The sequence below is a fragment of the Numida meleagris genome, chromosome 2 (assembly GCF_002078875.1).
Source record: "Numida meleagris isolate 19003 breed g44 Domestic line chromosome 2, NumMel1.0, whole genome shotgun sequence".
In the NCBI taxonomy this organism is placed as follows: Eukaryota; Metazoa; Chordata; class Aves; order Galliformes; family Numididae; genus Numida; species Numida meleagris.
Window position 1 is genome coordinate 133,995,867 of NC_034410.1, and position 23,462 is coordinate 134,019,328.

At 41.2% G+C, this 23,462-nt stretch overlaps 1 protein-coding gene across 1 annotated transcript; it reads left to right on the forward strand.

Annotated features, from left to right (window-relative positions):
• On the forward strand, positions 1,275-23,138 carry SLC30A8 (solute carrier family 30 member 8). The gene is made up of 9 exons (XM_021386415.1): positions 1,275-1,441; positions 10,504-10,704; positions 14,397-14,400; positions 14,603-14,741; positions 16,744-16,897; positions 17,391-17,580; positions 17,978-18,083; positions 20,538-20,672; positions 21,670-23,138. The coding sequence occupies exons 1-9, from the start codon at positions 1,362-1,364 to the stop codon at positions 21,810-21,812; spliced, it is 1,152 nt and encodes a 383-aa protein (XP_021242090.1). The 5' UTR covers positions 1,275-1,361; the 3' UTR covers positions 21,813-23,138.

The following is a 23,462-nucleotide window of genomic DNA, read 5'->3' on the forward strand; positions in this document are numbered from 1 at the left end:
ACTGAGGGACATGGTCAAGAGTGGTCACAGGCATGGATTGATGGTTGGACTGGATGATCTTTCCAACCTTAATGATTCTATGATTCTATGATAGCATTCATCCTGTGAGCTGAGGCTCTTCTCAATGCTAGTCTTGCCAGCCATCTACTTTAACTGTCAGGTCCCAGTAAGTGGTAGCATGTTTAATAAAACATTAAAGAACAACTTTGTAATGTCCAGAAGAAGCTAGGAAGTCCCAGAAATGAGTTAGAAAATCAATCTCTTCCACCAAATTGGCTTTAAAGGTATGTAAAGTGTGTATAAGCATCTGAGAGAATGCTCTTGAGAAAAGGACAGTTAGAGATGCAGTGATTATAGACACTGTGAAAAAAAATTGCATATTTCTGCCATTTTCTGGTGACTGTTGAGAAACATTCGAGATGCTTGAGCTCCCAGACTCTGGGGAAGTTTTGGCACAGCTGACGCATGGAAGGCAACATGTGGATGCCATAAAAATAAGCTTTTGCATAGATGTGATGTGCAAACACCTTCTCCACAAATGAACCTCAGGCAGGGTATGTGTCAATACGTCCTGCAAGATGGACAAAAGGAGGGGAGATCCCAGCTCATTATGTACCAACTGGGCTACTCATGACAAAAAAAAAAAAAAAGTTGCAGCATTGAACTACAGCACCCAGCATTCGCTCACTGACTATTTCTAGGCTGTGTTCCATTACTTTCTATTAAGGCAAGATGCTGGGAGCACCAGTACAAAATTCACCATCAGCTCCATAGCACATGCCACAGGCCAGGCTACAGTAAGGCCTTCTCCTCCTCATGGGACCGTGTTCATGTGGAGCTGCAGAAGGAAGATTGTGCTGAACAGGGTAAGGGAGGTGTGCTTTCCTTCCAAGTTGAGGAAGCAGATAGACAAGCAGTGTTTTAACTGTTTCCAGGCAAATCAGGCTTTTTTCCCCTTCACTCTACCTTTCAGTGCATGTAAGTCGGTGTGCACAGAGCTGGGCCTAACCCTGAGTCAGCAGCGTGAGAGCACTCACTCACCACGTGACAGAAATCATGTCACAGCATCATACGTAGAAGGGAAAAAAAAAAAGAAAAAAAAGGGAGAGAGGCTCAAGCCCTCCAACCTTTCATCCTCAGTGAATTACTGTTTGGCATGTTAGTGACGCCACTAGCAACAGGAAAGCTGCTTTCTCTTGCTGTGGGTTTACTGAGAAGATTATTAAAACTTTTTCATTGAAAAACACTTGGCAGAGACTTCTGAACAAGTTCTGAGGACACTGTTGCCTGCATCCACTTCCAACGGAGCAAGTAGCATTTGGGGGAGAAAAAAAGCAAGCAAAACCCCACCGACAGTCCTCATGGCTGCCAAAAAGGGCCTTGAGAGAATGTGCCTTGTGAGCGAGAGGGACACCAAGAAATACTCCTTAGCCCTAGACAGGTAACGCAGCTCTGTGCTTCCTTCTCTGCCGTTGCTTTGTCTTTGCCAGCAACATGACATCACTCACCTGCAGATGGGCTGTCAAAGCTGAAGTATGGGGAATTTCACTGCACGTACAGGGCACAGCTTTTACTACTTTCCAAATCTTTTGTATGATTTTTTTTTTCATTTCCGAACTTTCTTAGTAAATGTTTGATGCATTTACCATACAGCAGCCTGGTGTATCTGCATCTGTGATGGATTGAACCAATCTGCTGCTGAAGCAAGTGTCTCCTGCTATGTATTTTATAAGCTTAGTAGATTTATTGAAAGATGCAAAACCTCATGGATTATGTTACAGTTTTAGGCTGAATTATAATAGCGCTATTGACATCATGTTTGATTCAAGGTTTCTTCATGCTTGAATGTCTAAATACTCTATTTGCTGTGAAAGAAATGTGATGCTACTAGGGACTTGATCCTGCAAAACCTTATTCATGTGGATAGTCTATTAGGTTTGAAGCTGATGTGCCTCTCATGTGCCAGAGGTCCTATGAGTAAATGCTTGCCTGAGTGAAGAAATACCCTCTGAAAACATACAATATGGGTTCAAAATGAGTATTAATGTCAATCACAAAATAGCTTTCCAGTTAAAGTTATTTTCATTCTTCTTCTTGACTCAGAGCAGCAAGTATTTTTTTTTTTTAATATCTGTTCAGCTACAGCTTAGCACCTCTTGACACTTCCATTATCTCATTGGTTTTCAGGTTATTTATTGCTTGGCTCTCTTAAAATGCATGGGACAGAAACTTGGCATAAACGCAGTCGGCTCCAATGGAAATCCATCTCTCCATGTTCTTATACTGGAGTCATTGCCATTGTGTTTTAGTCGTTTGAATGTCTGGGTTATTATTTAAATATTATTACATGGTTCCATAAATATAAGTGACATTGTCCAAAATGACTTTTGTGGTAATATTTCTGTTCTTAAAAAATCCCACATGATTCTACAATTCATTTTTGTTACTGAAGTATCTCAGAGCCTTTTCAGTAGCTTTCAAGCTTTCAATTGTGTGGGCACATCTTCAGTGGCTGAAGTTTTTGGCCCCTCTGGACACAGGAGGACATCTCTGGACAAAACCTTTACAAGGCACAAGGAAGAGTGCCCTGAGGCAGGGATGATTGTTAGGAAAGGGAGGTCACCAAAGTGTGACATTTTTTCTTGTATCTCTCATGGCCTTTTTTACCAGGTGCAGTTTTATTAACTGCAAGATCTGATTACTCATTTGCATAAATTATCATCAACACATTTCAAGAACTACTTGGATTTGTTATGTCCTGCTGTGTTGTCCCTCCAACAGATAGCAGCGTGATTGAAGTCCTCTATCAGTACCGGGGCTTGTGAACCTAGGATTGTACCTATCTTTCTACAGAGGACCTATCTGCTTGGTCTTCCTGGTAAGGTAGCCAATAGCAGATTGTCACTATTAAGTCACCTAGCCCTATCTTCCCTTTAATCCTAACTTATAAGCTCTCAGCTGCCTCCTCATCCGTCAATGGGGATGCAGCCTGCTGTGCTCGAGCTTGCACAGACCAGCAGTGGGCACAGCCTCAGGTGTCTTAAGCTGATCAGTAGCAATAAGCTCATTTTAGCCTTTGGTATAAATTACCATATTTTTCCATTCCCTGTGTGTAGGCTTAATGAACAGCTCCAGTGCTTTCAGCAGAATCTATTCTGCACACAGATTGCCTCTTTCTTTGCCAGCCCCTAGTCTCTTTCTTTTTAATAAATGCCATTATTACAATACACAGGAAACAAAACTGTTTTTATCTCAATCATGTGAGTAGCAAATCTGAATACAGGCCCCATTCCCTGTGCACAGCCTGTGGGGGAGACTGTTTTACACATGCCAAGACTGTCAGTAGTCACTAGTGGGTTTGGATGCATTTAGGTTTCCCCTGCCAAACTTCAAATGCTTAAAAGGGGCCTGTCTTTAACTGAGCTCTCTGAAAATCAGGTCAGCTGTAGGCTCACAGGATAATTCAGGCTGGAAGAGACCTCAGGAGATCTCTGGTCTGATCTCATGCTCGAAGTAGAGTCAGCTCAGATATCAAACAGGGTTGCTCAGAGCTCCACTCTTGTCTTGAAAACATCTCACAGGATATAGACTGCACAACCTCTCTGAACAATCTGCTCCATTATTGAATTATTCTCACAGTAATTTTTTTCTCCTTATATTCAGTCTCAACCCCTCTTGTTTCAATTTATGACCATTGTCCTCGTCCTTCCTTCACACAAATCAACTAAGCACTATCTTCTCAGTAACCTCTTAATAAACATTGGCAGGCTGCTACTAGGTTCCCTTGTAACCACCTCTTCTCTAGGCTGGAACTTCAATTTCCTCAGGGCAAGTGCTCCAGCCCCCATCCATCCTGGTGGCCCTCAGATTATTCCTTGCCATTTTATTGGTTTTTCCTGTGCTGGTGGCTTTAAAACTGTGCAAAGTATTCTATATGTAGTCTCAAAATTCTGTTCCAAGTGTAGGATTTTGCACTGATCCTTGCTGAATTTCATAGGTTTTCTGTCAGCTCAGTTGCATCTCTGGGTTGAAATCATCTGTCAGTTTGATCAAGGTGTACTCTATGTCCTCCTCCAGGTTATGGTTAAAGATATTAAACAGGACTGGTCCCAAGATAGGTGGCAGAATCATAGAATCACAGAATCATTAAGGTTGGAAAGACCAGTAATATCATCTAATCCAATCATCAACCCATGCCTGCGATCATTCTAGACCATGTCATTCAGTGCGACATCTACTCTTCTCTTGAAAACCCCCAGGAGTGGTGACTATGCCACCTCCCTGGGCAGCCTGTTCCAATACCTCACCACTCTTCCTGAGAAGAAATTTTTTCCTAATATCCAACTCAATATGAATTTCTCACCGTTCTCCAAGAAGAATACTAACCAAAGTTTAACAGGGTCTGAATCTGAGCACTGAGAACTTCCTGCTTTGTTCAAAAAATGTCTGTAAGTTGAATCAGAGGAGATTCACTTATCTTTAGATTAGGCCTATGATAGTTTTCTACTTTCCTTTAACAGTCAAGATGGTGGTGTGGGAAGATAAATTCTTCAGATAGTTAATCATCTGATATGTTGGTTACCTATCAAGTGATCTAGATAATGACTTTCAAAAGCCTAGAAAATGTCTTGACCAAATTCTTGAAGTTTCTATGAATAAAGACAAGTCAGATTATTTTATTTCTTGCTGGCAGTAGATCAGTGTAATGTTGACCAGAAATATTCGATATCCCACTTCATAAACCAATGGATTTGTATCAGATTGTACCAACTACACCATGAGTTAGATTTTGGCCTGATCTGCATTTCTGATTATGTTCTTTATTTGTCATTACTGTGGGATTTGAACACCATCATACAAGTGAAAGTCAAAGCTCCTTGTCTCAAGGTTTTCATTTTTATTTTACTATAACAGAAATGCAAAGATCAGCAATATACAGAGATAGACTCAAAGCTTTAATTGTCTAAACATGTAGAGTTACAGTGGCAAACCTACCCTTACATTTACTTCTACTTACCCCTACTTTACTACAACCTGCATGATGGAAATAATGTTTTATTGCTCTCTGCTAATTCACCCTGACATCTATGCCACATTACCGCTGAGGGTCTATAACTTACAGAAGATCTGAGTCTTACCATCTTCAACTCGGCTGCATAACAGTAGCTCCCTGAGAAAAGAGTGACAAAAAGGGTAATGCTAGAAGCAGGAAAGATGTGTAAAAACTTTAGAGCTTGTCTTCATGTAGATGCTTTTAACATGGTTTAAACTTGACCCGTAGTTTTTCTTATCTATCAGTGAAGCCTTAGGCTTGCACATGATTCCTATCATCCAGACTCGTACCACTAGAGGAAAAATTTGAAGAGAGCTTGGAAGAGAATGTCTTTAGGTGGAGATTGATTTTCTATGATGGTTGTGTAGGGAATATTTTCTTCTTTTTCTGTCTTCCTGCAAGTGATATGAAAACTCTTATCACGTCGAATAAAAGCTTTCCACCACTCTTAGTGCCTTGTGGAAGCCAGTGATTAAGAAAACTATAGACGTCTCTTGTAACTTCTGAAAGAGGTTGATTGTGGGCCCTGTGGTTATCTCCTTCATACTGGCTTGCCATCTGGACAAAGCAGTGTCATGGCGATCTCAGCAAAACCCATGCACTTGCTTTTGGCCTTGTGTAAGATGATATGAGGACACTGTAGGAAGAACTGTGTCTGCCGTACACCATCTCCATAGTGTAGTTATTCCCATTTCATCCCAGAAAGAAAATTAGAACCAAGATGATAAGTGCTATGAAACAAATTAAATAACTCAGTCTCAGGAAATTGATGGTGGAGGTTTTATACCAGTGATACTTAAAAGCATGATTGATGTGATAAAGGTAAACAGGGAAAGGTCATTTAAAATTTATAACAGTAGAACTAATTAAAACATTAGGCAGACAGCTTAAGACTAACAAAGATTGCATTATTTTTATACAAATCATAATTAAACTGTGGAACTAACTGCTTTTAAATAAGCTAGGTTCACAGAACTGCAGAGTTAAAGCATGGCTGAGGTTGGCAGTGACCTCTGGGTCCGTCTGGCCCAACCCCTGCTCAAGCAGGGTCACCCAGAGCAGGAGGCCCAGGGCCACATCCAGGTGACATTTGGACATCTCCAAGGTAGAGACCCCAAAGCCTCTGGGCAACTTGTGCCAGTGCTCTGTCACCTACACAGCTCAGAAGTGCTTCCTCCGGTGTTCAGGGGAAACATCCTGTTTTCCATTTTGTGTCCATTGCCTCTTGTCCTGGCACTGGGCACCACTGAAAAGAGCCTGGCTCCATCCTCTGCACCTTCCCTTCAGGTACTGATAGACAGTGATAGATTCCCCTGAGCCTCTTCATCTCCAGGCTGATCACTCCCAGCTCTTTCAGCCACTCCTCACAGGAGAGGTGCTCCAGTCTGTTCATCATCTTGGTGGCCCTCTGATGGCTCCCTCCAATGTGTCCATGTCTCTCTTGCTTATTGGGGGCCCCAGAAAACTGAACACACTCCAGGTGTGGCCTCACCAATGCTAAGTAGAGGGGGCAGGTCACCTCCTTTGACCTGCTAGCCACAGTTTGCCAAGAATACCATTAGCCTTCATAGCAGCAAGGTCACATTGCTGCCTCATGTTCAATTTGTTGTCCACCAGGATTTACAGGTCCTTTTCTGCAGAGCTGCTTTCCAGCTGAGTGACCCCCAGCATGTACTGGTGCCTGGAGTTGTTGCGGTACATGGAGGAAAGATCTGTGAAGGGCTGTTTGAAACAAGCTGTGGTTCAGCCAGCTCCCAGCCTCCAGATTTGTGCAGCTTAGGAGCAGACATCAGAGAAGCATCACTCTGGACATCTTTCTTCCTTGTTTCGTCTTCATGTGTCCCCTTGTTCTCACAACAGAGTTTAGGTATGTGGCTCTGTACACTTTTGCTCTCTGTACAGCTGTTGTGATGCTCTTATGGAGAAGGAAATTTGTTCACAATAGATTTATGCACACGTGCCCAGACTCTCAAAATGAGACTAAATAAAATCATCATAGATACAATTGAAATCTAATAGGTATCTAAATGTATGCAAATACGTAAGTATTGCCTTTGTTTTGTGCCCAAAATATTGTGTGAGGAAAAGAAGAGTCTGGATGGACAAGCTATAAACAAGGTATTACATGACTTGGAAATGTTCAAGATGAATGAAATGTTCAGTTGAAATCAGAGTTGTGTCAGCATAAGGAATGTGACTATGGCTTAGGTAATCTTTATCTCTGAACACATTTTCATACCCTTTCAGACACCAAAAATTACTCTTTTCCCTTGGGACAGAGATGCTCTCCTGCAGGAAGTGCAGTAATTCCACATTTTGCTCTTTTCTCTGGGGTTCTCATAGCAGTCTAGGATGGCAATTATTCTTGTCAGATCAAAGTACCCAGCAGATCAAGTGAAAGCAAACAAAGGGAAGTTGCAATCAAAAGCTCTTGCTAATGATTTGTGTGGAATTTACAATATGTATTAATATTTTCCTCCCTCCGTATATGCATGACTCAGTAGGTGCCTTTCTCTGATGTTTTCCCTGACTGTCTTTTTTAAAGGAAAGAGAATTTGAAATGGAGAAAAAAAAATCTTTTAATCTGGAACTCTTGTTGCAGTGTGCTGATGCGAAGATGTGATGCTCAAAGGCTACATCTTGCTCTAAAGCTCTCAGGAGGGGTTTACAGTTTGACACAGCTGATCTCTGCACCTTAAGCTTTTGATTCACACTTTTACAAAACTGTCTCTTAGATTCTTTTAATTAGTGGCAGGCTGGTCTCGGAAGCAAAAAATAAAATAAAATGAACGGTTACGCACTGGAGCTGGCAGGAACCATCCTAACTCGTGGGGCTGGCTGCTGCTCTGTGAGTTCAAAGGGAGCAGCAATGTTCACCACCGCTGACAATGAGGCCGCTTTTATTTAGGCGCTTTTAGATAGAAAAGTGTCACACTTGTGGGTTTATGCTGCCTCCAGTTGCTTTTGCATCTGCTCAATGTGGTCTGTGGACAGTGTTTTCCTACCCCTCAGCAGAACTCTGAGGTTTTGTTTGCTGATGGAGAGACTTGAAGGTTAAAAAGGGAGGGAGGTCAGAAAGCGACCCATTTTGTTAGCAGCAAGGAGAGGATTTGGTGGCTCAGAAGTTGGCAGGGGTAATTTTGGCATCCCTGCCCTGACAGGCTGTTGAGAGAATCATGACTCATGTTGTTAAGATGATTTTAACATTCAGTGCCAGCTGATGAAAATTGAGTTAAATGGAAATTAATTTTACATGCAAACTGCAGAAGAGCACTGGAAGTTAAATCCAGAGAGGGATCACAAGAAAGAAAACCTTGCATGCCCCAATCTCCTGGGGAGAGTGAGAAAACTACAGTATTTTATTTGGCCATCTGGAAGGAATCAGTTTGTGGTACCTTCTGAGTCTAATTCATCAGCAAAACATTGTGTGCAAGTGACACAGTGCACACGAGGAGTCTGATGAATGCAAAACTCAGGCACTGGAGGAGGACTGGCTGCAGGCACCCTGGCTGCCATATGGGCAGCCCATTCCCCAGATGGCTCAGCTCCCGTTTATTTGCTGTTGTGGGGAAAATAAAGACAAACATGGAAAAAAAAGGACTGAGAAAACTAAGTGTCTCCCAGGCATCAGGCATTGCTCTTTCATGCAGGCTCCTGGAGGCAAGCACAGGGAATCAGTCGTCTCTGCTGAGCAAACAGAGACCACATGCTAACCTGGCTGGGAAACGAGCTGACTCAGGGGAACATGCTGAACCCTTGGAACATCTCAAAAATATTTACAAACCCAAATCCACGCTGATTATGTACAGTTGCAGGGCTCGGCTGCTGTGGAAGCTGAGAAAGTGATGGTGATCAGATAGGGCAAGGACCTCCGAGGAGCTGAGGAACCCAATGGGCTGATTCTTATTCATCAGTGGATGAGGGCTGTGTGGTGCCCTGGTGGGGCCAGGGGAGCAGCTGCAGGCCACTCTGGCTGCCCAAAAGGCAGCTGGAAAAGTTTGTGACTACAGTGCCTTTTTTTTCTTGACATTGACCACTGCAGATTGGCAGCCACTGATGTGATTTCTTTCCATTGAGATTTCAGGCAACTTTCCACTTCCATCAACAGTACAGAAACACCTCAGAAAGTCACTACGATGCTTGCACTTCCCCAGAGCATGTGACTTCTTCACACAACTGATGAAACAGCTCTTCTTGGTCTGAAGGGAAAGCCTCTACTCTTTTGAATGGGGTAAAGAGGCTGTCATTATAAGGGGCAGTGAAACAAATAGCTGTAACATAATTATATGAATATTACAAATATCCATCTGGGCAGAATTCAACTTTGGATACCACGGTGCACTCTCGTGAGCACAATGCACATGAGGGCATGTTTTGCCCACAGAGGTATTACCTTAGGAGCAGCAGCAGCCACAAATGCTTTAGCTGGAGTGACATAATGGTTTTCAGTTTGGGTTTTTTTTCCATTTGGGCTCTTCTCATTTGGGGGATAGGAAGTAGGGACCATCCTTGCCTAGAAAAGCACCTTGAGGCTTCCAAGAATAAACTCTGGGCTGCCCTAGTGCAAGCATCACATGGGGTGGTTGTTCAGGAGCTCCTGCAGCCACAGTGCGTCATACCTCTGGGTCTCCCTTCTCCCATCCCTTATTTCCCAGGAAAGCCTGAGAAGGACAGCACTGAGGTTTTGTGACAGATCAGATTTGGATGGGAAATTACCTTGGGATAAGACGATGCTATGAGAGCTGCTTCTGCTGAACTTTTCTCCTTTTTATGGCACAAAGGGTTCAGCATGCTTTGAAGAATTGATTTCTTTGATTTTCTAAATGGCTTTGAAACTTTTGAGCTAATATCTTCCATGCACAGGCCCTGCTGGAAGAGGGATAGTTTTTGTGCTTGAGTGGAAATTTGAGATAAAACAGTTCTGCATGCAGAGAGAGGAGAGAAATATCTTTAGTCAATTATATTAACAAAATATGAGATTTTAAAAAATTATTTTTAAATTGCCTTCATAATAAAGCTGTTGGAAATAGAAAATTGAAAATTCCCCCCAGAATTACCTCCACACTACGCTGAACTTGGTCGGTGTCTGCCTGAGGTATGACTTTTTGAAATTCTTGTGCTGAGCAGTTGGAGTCCTTTCCTTTCTGTCACCTTTTTCATTATGTGCACAATGTACACAAGCCTGAGAAAGTCACCCTCTGCTTCATAAACTGGTAAATGATGTAGGAGAGCCCGGAGAGCTTAGAAACACTGCCAGAGCTTCATTTCATGTGCAGCTCCCTCCCACAGAGTCCTGCTTGCATGAGCAAGCCTCCTCGATGAACCACTGTTCCCAATGCTGCTTTTATCCTACAGAAGCATTAATTACATACTTTCTGGGGCTGCAGGGTTAGATGCCAAAATAACTGGGGTTTTTCTTTTTTAACCTTCTGTTCCTTTCAATCCCAAAGGATGAGCTGGCACCAGAAGAATTTCAATGAAGAGAGGCAGCAGCAGGAAGAAGAAAATGCCGAACCTAATCAAGCTTATCACTGTCATGGTGACTCACAGGCCTATGAAGACAGGAAAACAGAGCAGCACCAAGCACGGAGGAAGCTCTACACAGCATCAGTAATTTGCATCATCTTCATGGTTGCCGAGATTACAGGGGAGTATCTTTGCTCAGAGAGAGCTCAGCTGTGTGTCCAGCACATCTGTACTCCTGCCCTTTTGCACTCACTCTGCCTGCAGTGACCCCCACTGCACAGAGGTGATCCCACCTGGGATCAAGAAACACCCCTTCCCCCCAGTCTTTAAAAGGATATATTTTTTCTATATTTAAATTTACAAAATATTTTCATATATTCATTGAATGATTGCATCTGGGTAGGACTAGGAGGATCAGTTAATGGCCTTAGCTGTTCTCTCAGATGTTTCAGCTCAGATAAAAGTGGCTACCATGTCTCAGCATCATGTCGCAAAAGGATTTTTAATAATTTAAGTTAGTTTTCTTGGAAAAGACAAAAGGATTTTACATATTTATTCAGGACGATGAGCCTTCAGCACTGGTGAGGGCTGCTAGCAGCCCGATCTGATGTTAAATGCAACAGTCTTTACAAAATCCAGGGAAATCCATGGCCAGATTCACCATCTGCTTTTCCTCAGTTAAGTCAATGTATTTATACCGGAGCACACTTATCTCTTAAACTGGCCTGCTGGTATGCCTCTGGATCAATGGAAGATTATTCCCCTGTCTAATTAGCTTTCACTTCTGGACCTATCCTACAACATCCAAGATTAGTTTTTGGCTCTCTCCTAAAGCATTTGCTTTCATTTTGTCCCCCTGATCTGCTCTCTGCATGGCTTCTGTGATACTGATACTCACCTGACAGTTGCTGGCTCTTTAATTTCCCCTTCTCTGTGGTGAGCTAAGGTAAGAAATGAGGAATCCCACAGACCTTTACCACATGTATCGCAGGGGTGTGAAAAAATCAGTCAGGAAGGTCTCTGAAACCCATCTTTGCCCAGAGCCTGCCTGTGGAGCCCCATGAAAATGAAATAGAAAGGCTTCGCCTTCCCCACAGGTGAGAAGTGGTAGCACTGATGGTGTCACTGCATTTCTGCCTTCGCTCTTGGCTGCCAAACCCAGCAGAGATTTCTCCAGCTCTTCCTTCCCACAGGTTTCATCTACATGAAGCCCGCTTGTTTGTAGGTCATGTGCATTTTGCCCATGAAAATTGGTGCACGCCACTAATCTCCATGCAGTAATTTCCAGTGCCAGAAGAAATGCATTATTAGCAAAACCATGTAATCAGCAGGCCTGAGTTTGGTGAATGCAGCAATGCTAGAGGATAATTGGAAGGACAGATGATACGTTAACTAAATGCTTCATTTTGCTTAATGAATCATACAGCTTTTTTGTAGTGACAGCTTAAGTAACAGGCTTGAAGACCATTTTGCTTCAGACCATTAAACTTTGACAAACCAGTTATTAACAGCAGTTACAGACAGCAGTCTATGGAGATTTTTGTAATTATGAACCACACATTTAATTTTTTTAATCATCGGGCTAGACAGCATGTGCCTGATGATTGACCAGAGAGTGACTGACATTTTCTACTGCTTTGTGGTATGCAAAGCTATAAACAGCCATGGTGAGTAATAGTAACTCATAAAGGCCACTTGTTGGGAGTACTGATATAGAGCAGTAAAAGCCTGCAAGTATTACACAGGCTTTCCTCTTGAGAGTAAACAAAATGTTCCCCTTCCTTCTAGTCTTAGGGACAAACAACTTCTTAGGCGTTGTTATGTTAAACAGAAGAAACAAAGCTACATCACTCTCTAAGATGCTGACAAATTGTGTTTCACTGAACCCCCAGGTATTTCCTGTGATTTCTTTTTTTTTTTTTTTTTGCTCAAACCATCAGTGCTGTCCCACATTGCTTTCCCAAAAGGGGCACTGCGGGCCAAATTGACTGCACAAACTACCATCTTGGAAAGACAACTACCTTCTTCTCTTCTTCCAATGCAATTCCATTGCAGTCTCCAGAGATCTGGAGATATCAGTCAAGCCAGTGACACCCTGTATACAGCCCCGATATAAAAGTGCTTTCTAAGGATTCTTAGTGGCTAAGGACCAAATATGAATTTCAAAGTACTTTTTTTCCACTTGGATAGAGAAACAAACCTAGCGTGTGTTATCATGTCAAAAAGGAACATAAAGACTTGACCAAGTTGCTAAGATAAATGGACTGAATTCTCAGAAGCTCACCCAAGGCATCAGTTATGGCAGCAAGACATAAAATAATCATGTGCCAACATTTTTCAAAGACATCAGGCTAGAAGCAAGCTTTTGTAAGGTTGTCCCAAAGAACGTGGAGTACATTCTCTAAAATGCAATTGGGCTTTGCAGGCAGCTTATGCTCTACATATTTGTTTGCTGAAAGGTAGCTGATGCCCTAGCTGTTAACATCTGTGCACTGTCAGACAAGCCTGCTTCCCTCTGCTGTGTAGAATTGTTTTCTACCTGTGAAAGAGCTGTTCTGCAAACAGTGAAAGTCAAGAATCTATATCATGACCAAAAAATTAATGTGCCTTTACATCTGCTTATGTTCTGGGAAATCTTTGTGCTGTTGAATTTACATTTTACTACTGGGAATGGGCTGCGGCAATATTCTACAATCCTTCCTCTCCCCCTTTGGGGAGTGAATGACAGGCAGCTGTAAGTGGGATATATAGGGAGGCAACAGAGGAAACAAAAAAATATGTTCCTTATATGTGTGATATGCATTTCCCAGGGGTGGAAAACTGTACAGTATAAAGCATTCTAATGTAAAATATGAATATGAGGAAATCAAACAGGTAGCGCATCCTGCTGGCATAAGACTTTACATCTGTATGGAAACAAGGCTTGTCTGCATGTCCATTTGGCAGTGGTATCTTGCCAAGGGTTTGAATGAGGCATTTTGGATTTTACAGTGTTTTTCAGGATTCATTTATTTTCCTGTGGGCTATGGTCAAGAGAAATAGGTGAGCTGAAATTAATTAAACAACTGAAGAAGGATAGAAATACATTGTCACATACAGGAACGAGATGCTTTCTCTCTACCATTTCGCATTCCCATTTTTTTACATTTCTTCTGTGATGAAAACATTCCCCTGCTACACCGAGTTGGCAGGAGCTTTCTGCCTGTGGTCCGTGTTTTCTCTTGCAGCCACCAGCAGCTGGGGTTCGTTTAGAACAATCTTCAGTTTCTCTGGATTTGCCTTTAGCCCTGAGACATGGTTACAAGGACTTGGCAAAATAGCGCTTGGCTTGCTGGGTAAAATAAATGCGATTTTAGACAGCCTATTTTTTTATTTCAGAATTCACATGAAAATCACCCTCCTCACCCCCAAAGTATAATGACATTCAGCCACATTTTTTGAGCTCCAACAGCAAAATTAAATCATGCATTACAGCTGCGAAATGGTAGATTAGTTCTGCAAACAGGACATTTTTCTCTATGCCCTTACTAAGATGGCTGGTTGTTTATCACAGCTCTTGTGCTGGAAACTTCCCTTTTATTCCTATTTTAATGTTGCCTGTGACAAACAAAACGTCTGGCATCCAGTCATCAGGAAGAGCATGCACCTTTTCCTGGTATAATTAGGGAATTAATTCCATAAAAAAATTTTTGACTTTTTGTGCATGCATACAATTTCAGCAATCTGTAATACTATAGTGGAAGGACACTGGAAATGTGATGCCAAAGACTGGTTTTCACCAAGAAAGATATTAAAGTAGTTATAGTAAAAATAGTCCAACAGTAATATAAACACAGCAGTTATGAATCACAGCTCTTATTATCCTTAGGACACTCAGTTATGTATCTGGGACAAATATATTTTTATTAATTTGTACCTTTCACTGCATGAATGAGGTACAAAATGAAGCAATCTTATGAAGAGTTTTGAGTCATGGGTGTGATCCCTGAAAACGAAATGTTCCCTAGATCCCACGTTTGACCAGTTGGCTCCAACATCTGACCAGGGCCATGACACAGACACGTGCTTCCCACAGGTGGGCAGATCGCTGGCAGCCTGGCGGTGGTCACCGATGCAGCGCACATCCTGGTGGACCTGACGAGCTTCCTCATCAGTCTCTTCTCGCTGTGGTTGGCCTCCAAGCCTCCCACCAAGCAGTTAACTTTTGGGTGGCACCGAGCAGGTATCAAATGAGAGAATTGCATCCAATGCCAGTGGCTATTTAATTTCATTCTGTGATAGTCATCGTGTTTCTTGCTCAATTTCCCTAGTGTACTTCCAGTTTAATATGCAGGTGGGTGCCTTAACAGAGTACCTGAGCAGTCAGGTGGGTGGCAGTCACTGCGTGCTGATGGCCAGTCTTACCGCTCCCTGTGGCACTGGAAGAAGCTGGCAATTTACTGCTTCTCTCAGACTGATACATTGGCTTTGTCATGCAAAACTGTATGACAGGGCTCAGATTTAGCAGGGCCCACCTGAATGCCTCCGGTCTCCTGAGCCAGGCAGCAGAATAAGTCAGAACAGCAGTCCTACACAATCCTTTGGGTATGCAGCTACTTTCAATGGCATGGTTAGAAGCACAGTATTGAATGAGACTGATGTATGAGTCAGACTTACCTCCACATAGGAAAGTTTTCTTCAGCTGCAATTTCTTTCCCTTACAATCAAAACTTTCCCAAGCAATCCCTTAGTATCACATGCTGTTCTCTGGTGGTGCTAGCAGTCCTGAAGAAATTTAACTGAGAATATTTAAAGTCTTTAGTACTACTGAACTGGTCTGCAAAATTTGCTGAGATTTTTCTAAGTTTCTACACTGAAAAATAATGTAAAGATGAACTCTAGGACTTACAGTGGTGGAGTACATACACATGTACAGAGACATTCTTGCAGTAGCTCAAAAGGCTGTTGGCTCCTTCATAGCTATCAGCACCTTCCTCTGGGCCAAGTTTGCAAGGTTTCATTCTGTAATTTGGAAAATATAAACTCCACAAATGTTAAGCACCACTCTTAGCTTTTCTCTATGTCCTTTTAAGCAAAACTAGACTTCCTGGACATAGCAGTTTCATTCATTAATTGTCAATTTTAGACAAAATAGTTATTTTGATAAGTATCTGAGGCCCAGACTGATGCAAAATTCATGACTGTCATGAAAATATATTCAAAACTCTACGCTGAGTTTTAGCTGCTTTTACAAATAAACAGCGGAGGCCTGTGCAAGTGGTTTGTTCTTTCTGGCTGTCTACTTCTTTAACTCTACAGTGAATTTTCCTTTTCCTTGGAATTGTGTCAGTTGTGCTCATGAGGCGCTGCATTTACCCATTCAAGTCACGTGGCAATTACTAGTTCCACATCCTGTTAAAAACATTCTGCACGTTCCTACAAACATCCCCAGACCTTGCCTACAGCAGTTTAATAAAAGTTGGCCTTGGGGACATCGGATTTACTTGAGCACAACTCAGAGCCAATGGAGACAAAATTGAATTTTGCTGCCCCAGGGACAAAACAACTTCTTTTGTCCTTATCACCACTGGTGGCATTGGCAGGAACAAGTACCAGGAGAGAGGAAGGAGGGGTTTTGCTGGCCTTGCTGGGGACTCTCACTGACTTTCTGAATTGGGAAATGAAGAGAGGTGGGCAGAAATAAGGGAGGATCTTGGAGGAAGTTATGTCTTCCAGCAGGTCTGGGTGAGCTACGTCTCTCTTTCCCTCCCATCTCTATTCCTCTGACTGAGATAATCTCACTGTGGGAGGAGGGCTAGTTCCTGGAGCCCTCACACAACATTGGCTAGGCCAGGCAAGTACACAGGATGTAAAAGAATCGCTCTTTTATTCCTCCTTCCCATTCCTGTTCCTTTTACTCCTGCCAAAACTCCTGAAGCAGTCTTTTTCTTTTCTCCAATTTCTCCAAATGCTCCATGAACTCCACATTGGGAAGCAGACTAAAGAAGGAGCAGGTAGAAGAAAGTTAGGCCACTATCTGCATGGAATTGTCCAGAACAGCCACTTGATTTGCCTATGACCAAAAAAATGTCTTAGTCCATTCTTTGTGTGTACCTATCCGCTTACACACAAGTAACTCTCTTTGCTGTATGATTCACAAACTTGGAACAACTAGCATCAAACCCTTAACAATTCTTGTGCTTCTGTTATGATTCCTGTTAAAATTTGATTTTTATAATACACAGAAGTTCTGGGAGCTTTGATGTCTATGATAATCGTTTGGATGGTGACTGGTGTGCTGACATATTTGGCTAGCATGAGGCTGCTACACCCCAATTATGATATTGATGCAACAGTGATGCTCATCACCTCTGCTTGTGCTGTGCTTGCCAATATCCTGTAAGTTACCTTGTTTTCCATTCCAGATAACTTTTGAACAGTAAATCTGCTGGTATATTTTAGTAAAAGATTATGGAAAGATGTTGACCACAAAAATAACAAGTGCTTAATGAGTTTCATGAGAATATGGATTGGGGTAGAGAAGAAAGATCCCATTACTCTCCTTCTTTCTCTTTCCTGTCAGACTGTGAAGGGAAATTACGAACATGCAAACTCTATGAAAAAAAATTATTTATACCTCACATTTTATTAGATATTAGAAGATTCAAGAACTCTGTAGAAAATGAGTTCTCATTAATTCTCCTGCTCACAGACTTTCCTGTTTGTATGCAAAACACTGAAACACTTAGCAATTATCTGCTTAGCCACTCTGTATTATTACCCAGTGTGTCTGATTGTACTGTTCAGCATTCAGAAATGAGAGAGGTAATGACGTGTGTGATGTCACTGCTTTCAAAGACACAACAACCTCAGAGTTTTACATCTCTTGCAGACTAAGCCTGATTCTGCACCAGACTGGACATGGGCATAGCCACGGGGCACAAGCCAGGGAAACCATGCTGGCCTCTCAGGAAAAGCCAGCAGTGAGCAATGCCAGCCTGCGGGCAGCCTTTGTGCATGCCGTTGGGGATTTATTCCAGAGTATTAGTGTGCTAATTAGTGCACTTATCATCTTCTTTAAGGTTAGTTTCATTAGTTCACTTGCTCTCCTTGCAATTAAGGATAACGATTTTTTTTTTCACAGCATTGTAAAACTAGGTCCTGTGTAAATATTTTCTGTGTTTTAATGATACGCATTGTGGTTTAGTCAAGGACGATTATACTCATTCTTGGGAATTGAAAAGGCTGTTGGAAGTGCCACACTTTCTTCTTGGCATTTAAACTGAAAGAAAGATATTTTCATGTCTATCCCTTTATTCATTCATAGCACCTTCCTCCCCTGTGCTAACTGGCAAATGAGGTTGACATTGATTGTGTACTAGAAGAATGGAATGTATTATTCTTTCAGATTAACTAATTAAAAATGGCAATAACCAACAATAATGAAATTAACATAGTGTTGTGTTCATATTTTTTTAGCCAGAATACAAAATAGCTGATCCAATCTGCACATTTGTGTTTTCCATCTTTGTTTTGGCAACCACCATCACCATTTTAAGGGATATTTTGATTGTGTTAATGGAAGGTAGGACCTGATTCCAGAATCAATGGTTATATTTTGTTCTTTCTCTCTGTCACTCCATATTGCTTGCACTTGTTGACAAAAGTATAATAGGACACCTCTCTATCAATTTCCAACACTCATGTAACTGTGATCATGCTTCAATACTAATTAAAATTTTAATCAAGGCTCTTTTCTACCATTACACCAGAAAATGTATACGCATTCCAATTTTTTGTAAAAATCTGTGTATTGGTGTTTTATTGACAAACCCCCAGTGTATTCCTAAAGCTTTAGTTTGTCATAACATTACCTTATACCATCCGTTCTGCAGAAGAGATGTCTACTTGCTTTGCTCATTGTGTTATTCCTTTACCCATGTGAAATGCAAGTCTTTGCCAAAAAGACCAAAGAAAAGAGAAAGGCTGTGCTTTGAACTGTGTCTGTAAAACAGACAGAGTGCAAGATGCAGAAGTTTCAAAGATTTTCAGTTATGCCCATCCAGAAAAACAAGCTGATGGAGCTTTCCAGTCACGTTCGGGCACAAGGAAATAGACAATTCCCAGCACATCAACATGAAGGCAACAAGAACTATACTCAGTAATATTTAATCCTGCCAGCTATGGGTCTGAACATTTGATGTGCAAGGCCAAACGTCTGGAGCAAGACACAGATGCATGTTTTTGCCTTCCTTACACACTGAATAATGCAATGCAACCTCTTTCTCTGCTATGAAAATTTAGGCTGAAAGGGAAAAGTAGCTGTAACAATGCAGGTTTTGAATGCATTCAAGTTACTCAATGTGACTATCTACATGGCTATTTAATTCTCTTTCATTTTTCCCCTACTGCTGCTTCAAGAAAGGAAATTTTCAACATTGTTCTACAGTAAAGCTTAATTCTGGCATTGATCTCCTTTCAGTGATTGTGAGATAGTAATATGTTTGTGTAGAAGTGTACCTGGATAAAAGGCAGCAGCTGGCTGTATCTTGGCTGCTGACAAATCAGAAGATCTCTTGATTACTGAAAATCCAGACTACCAAGGAGGCCTGGAGGCCCTGAGGTACAGGGATCTCTTTCTCAGAGCAATGATTGCCAGCTGCTGTAAGCAGTGCTCACATGCAAATGCTCTGCTTCCCTGTGCCACAAGCCTCTTCAAGGTTGAACTCTAGGGAATTCTTGCAAGCCATTCCTCTACCTTCTAAGTAGCATATTTCTGCCCAGAATTTCTCAAAGAGAAATTGGATATTGGAGTTGGTGGCTTATTAGCATCAGTTATGGTATGAAAGACCTGATTAATGAATACAATTCTTATCCTTATTATACTTCATAATTGGTGTCATTGAAAATACTGCCTCAATTTACTGATCCAAGAAAAGCATGATGAACATGGCTGTTCAAGTAGGCATAGAGGTGTGTTACCGAACTCCGGCAACCCTTTTAGTATTATTCTTGCACATAGAGAACCTAAACCCGGTCCTGGCCAAATACCACGCACAGTATCAATATGATATGCAGCAAAATGGCGTTTATTGGTAAAAGCTACAGAACTATATAGTATTTCTTATCTTTTTACTAGACTGTTCCAGAAGCTCACTCGGGGCTCCTGGCCAATCATATTGAATATCCCGCTTCTGACCTGTCACTTCCAAAAGGCCATACATGGAGTTGTTGTGCCCTTTGTTATGAAAACAAAGAAGCACAGCCCCCTGTGTCCACGACACAGGTTCAAGTATGTAGGTGAACCAGTAACAAGCGTATGGGGAAGGACCTTCCCGCGTTACAGACCGAGATCCGTGATACGCCTACTACAACAGAGGTGCACTTCTAAACTCCCGTGTCTCATGACAGGGAAGACCCATAATTAAATTCTTTGGGCAAATTTGGACTGAACTCTGAATTTCATATTGCAACTAGCCCTGTCACAAGATTCCTCATTCTGAATAAGATTTGTCATCATCATTATCATCTTTTGTAGGAAGGCCCATCTAAAAAACCAACCACTTATCTACCAATTAACTAGGCCTGTAATCTTGTTTTATCTCATTTAAATTCCTGGGGCAAACCATTTTAATCTTTGCTTGTCTTTCCCTCTCCATTACACTGATGCTTCTCAATCATGTATGGAGGACAAAATGCCCCACAGATGCTCAGGTGAGGCCATAAAATCGGCACTCACAGAAGATATCAGTGCTGAATCAAGACATGGTCTGATTAAACAGTTTACCTCCCTGTGCAAATGGGACCAGCAGAATGTCTCCTAACACGTGTGTGAGTTTCCATAGAGAAGTATAAAACAAAGGATAGGACTGAAGTTTACAGTGAACTCTGAAATAAACAGGCTTTCCGAGACAGAATATTTTAATAAAAATTGTACATCTAACTGAATAAAAGTTCATGCTGTGTTTTCCTCTGGTGATCATATTTCTTCCCTCTTAAAATATATTTTTGTTTGTTTTTCACAATTTTTCTTCCTAAGGAACAGAGAAAGGACTTACTTATGATGCAGTGAAAGCAAGAATTTTAGCAGTTGAGAAAGTGGAGTCTGTTCACAACCTTCATCTTTGGTCTCTGACAATGAATCAAACGATTCTATCTGCTCATGTGGCCACAGGTCAGTAAATTTCTGTAAACAGGGAGCAAGTATTCAGCAGCTGCCTGGGAAAGGTCAGGTGCTTCTGATTGGTATACAACTGGCTGTATATCTGTTGCTTGTTAAAATAAATGTCATCATTTTACTGGAAAAATAAGAAAAGTAGAATGAAAAGCTTTCAAATCTTCCTCTCAGATATCCTGCCAAAACATCAGGGACATGTAGTTAGCAAAAAACTTGGAACTGCAGAGGCTGTGGAACAAGGAAGTAAACCGCAGCATACTTTATATAAATTAGAAGAATTAGTCCCAGACCACGCTATTCTCACAATATCAAATTGATTTTGGAGTTGTTTTGTCAAATGTGAAAAATCTTGTTTGCTATAACAAAAAATTACAGGGCAAATCTGCATTCCTGCTGCCTCTCCAGCTGTAATACAACCTTTAAAACATAGTTTGGAGCGTAGAGGTAACTCCAGGGCAAACATTTCATCTTTAAAAATATCTTTTTAATAATGTCCTTATCCCTGTTGTCAAATTGCCCATTACCCACATCAATTTTCTTGTTTATCTGTTTGCTTTTTGCGGCCTGTACATGCAATAGTTCATGTGAGAAAACTCCACTCATATAGTGTTTCACAGGCAAAGTCCCCCATGAAGTCTCACCTTCCCAGAAAGAGTAGGTCTATTCCCAATCACCTGACACTGTTATTGCTCCCTGACTGGATGAACAAATCTTTATTAAGTATTATTCCTTTTTCCAGAACTTATCTTCTGCCAAGTCAAATTTCTTTGATGGTTAAACTTGGCTCTTGCCAAAGTTGCTTATTCTAACGACATTCAAATGAAAAAACCTTTGCTGCCATGTAGAAGGATTGAAAGGACAAGGACAAGTGACACTGCTCAAAATCAACTACTTCATAGAAGTGCCAGGCTGTTTGTGAATGGTTTCTGTCACTCTTCTTTAAACTATTACGCTGTATTCAATTTGATTGTTTTCTGCTTGCTGTCTATAGCAGACACAGTGGACAGTCAGAAGATTTTGAAAGACATCACCCAAGCCCTTTTTGAGCACTACAGCTTCCACTCCATCACCATTCAAATTGAATCAGGAGAGGATCAGAAACAAAACTGTGTCTTCTGTCAGGAGCCAAGGGATTAAAGGAAGCATTATGTTATGCAAAATAATGACCACTCTTACAGGTCAATGGAGACTGTATGTGATAGTTATTTGTAATTGATTAACAACAAATGGTAATTAACTGAACTAAAAAGCCCTGCCACTGAGAGCTGTGCAAGGACCATTATTTGTTGGTATTAGGTCCATCCATCAGCTAGATTACCTGTCCATCACTGGCTACCTTCAATTACAAGAGATTCTAAATTATTCCTCAATGGTGTGACAGGCTGGCACTAAAGCAACATTAAAGAGTCCCTGTTTGTAATCACAGGTAACAAAAAGCTAATAAGCCTTCAAATTACTCACAGACTAATTATCAAAAAAGGTAATGAAATGTAAATTTGGTATTAGCAAAGTTCAACACTGTTACTCAGGATAAAGGGGAAAATTTAAGCTAGCGTGAGGGATGAGAATATCTGGGAAACAAAGGCATGATGATAAGTGCTTTCCTTGCCTTCTGGTGGATACTCTACCTCCTCAGATGTGTACCATATTCTTCAGCATGTTTCACAGAAGGGTTCATTCCATTCAAATTTGGTAAATAGTTCTTCATTTCATGGCTAGTCCTATTTATTTTTCAGCTAGCCCTCAGCCAAACTCTTTCCTACCAGACACAGGCAATACCGAGACAACTCATAACTCATATTGCCCAACACAATGACAAACTGCGATGGAACATCTGTAGCAGATTTTTGGAAGTCCTTGTCACAAGGTGCTGCTGGGTTGTGACAATAAAAAAGACCAAGTGCTCCTAGAAAATGAAAAATTAGAACAAGAAAAGACTTAGGGGACTTTGTGAACATTAAATATAACATCCTTCATAGTAATGCCTGCGGAGTATAACTCACTGATAATCCCTGAATTGATATCAGATAATTAAAAATCCTTTGGTATTTCACACCGTCATTCACTGATCAGGGAAGGGACATACCCACCCTTTGGGCAGCAAATTCCCAGATTTCCTGACAAAGGTGTATGTTAAAACTTCCTCTTCAACATTTCAGGCTATGGTCACTATAGAAATGGAGACCAGAGTTAGTCTTGCTGCAGTCCCTCTACTTTTGTCCAACTACACAAGTTAAACTCTGTCTTGTTAGTAAAAACAACGCTTGCACTTGAAAATGCTTACTCAAGTGTTTCTTCAGAAAACAACTTTAATTCTGCTCTTGACCATAATAGAGCAGCTTCAATTTCCATGCAGAGCTAGACTTAATGTTTTCCAACTCCACACTTCTTTCTCCCACAGCTGTAGGGCTCATTTTATTAACAAGTTACTTAAAACATAAAGTATGTGAAACCAGGTGGTACTGAGTTTCTAAGCGGGCAACTGGAAAGAGCACTAAGGTATTAAGCATTAAGCTATAAAAACATCTTCCTTTTTAGGAAATTCAAGTTTTATTTGCAATAGGTTTGCATTAATTTTCTACTTTATCATCCTAAAAAGATTAGAACTTATTATTAGTGGCTTTTGGCTATGGATAACTCATGACTATGTGATGAGAAACCAATGCATTATGCTGGCAATTATTACCTGTTAAGGGGAAAAATAAATTACTCTGCTTTGTGGAAGCTTCCTGGAAGACCTTGTTAGGTAAACCTCTCAATGAAAGCAGATAAGGTATTAAAATGCAA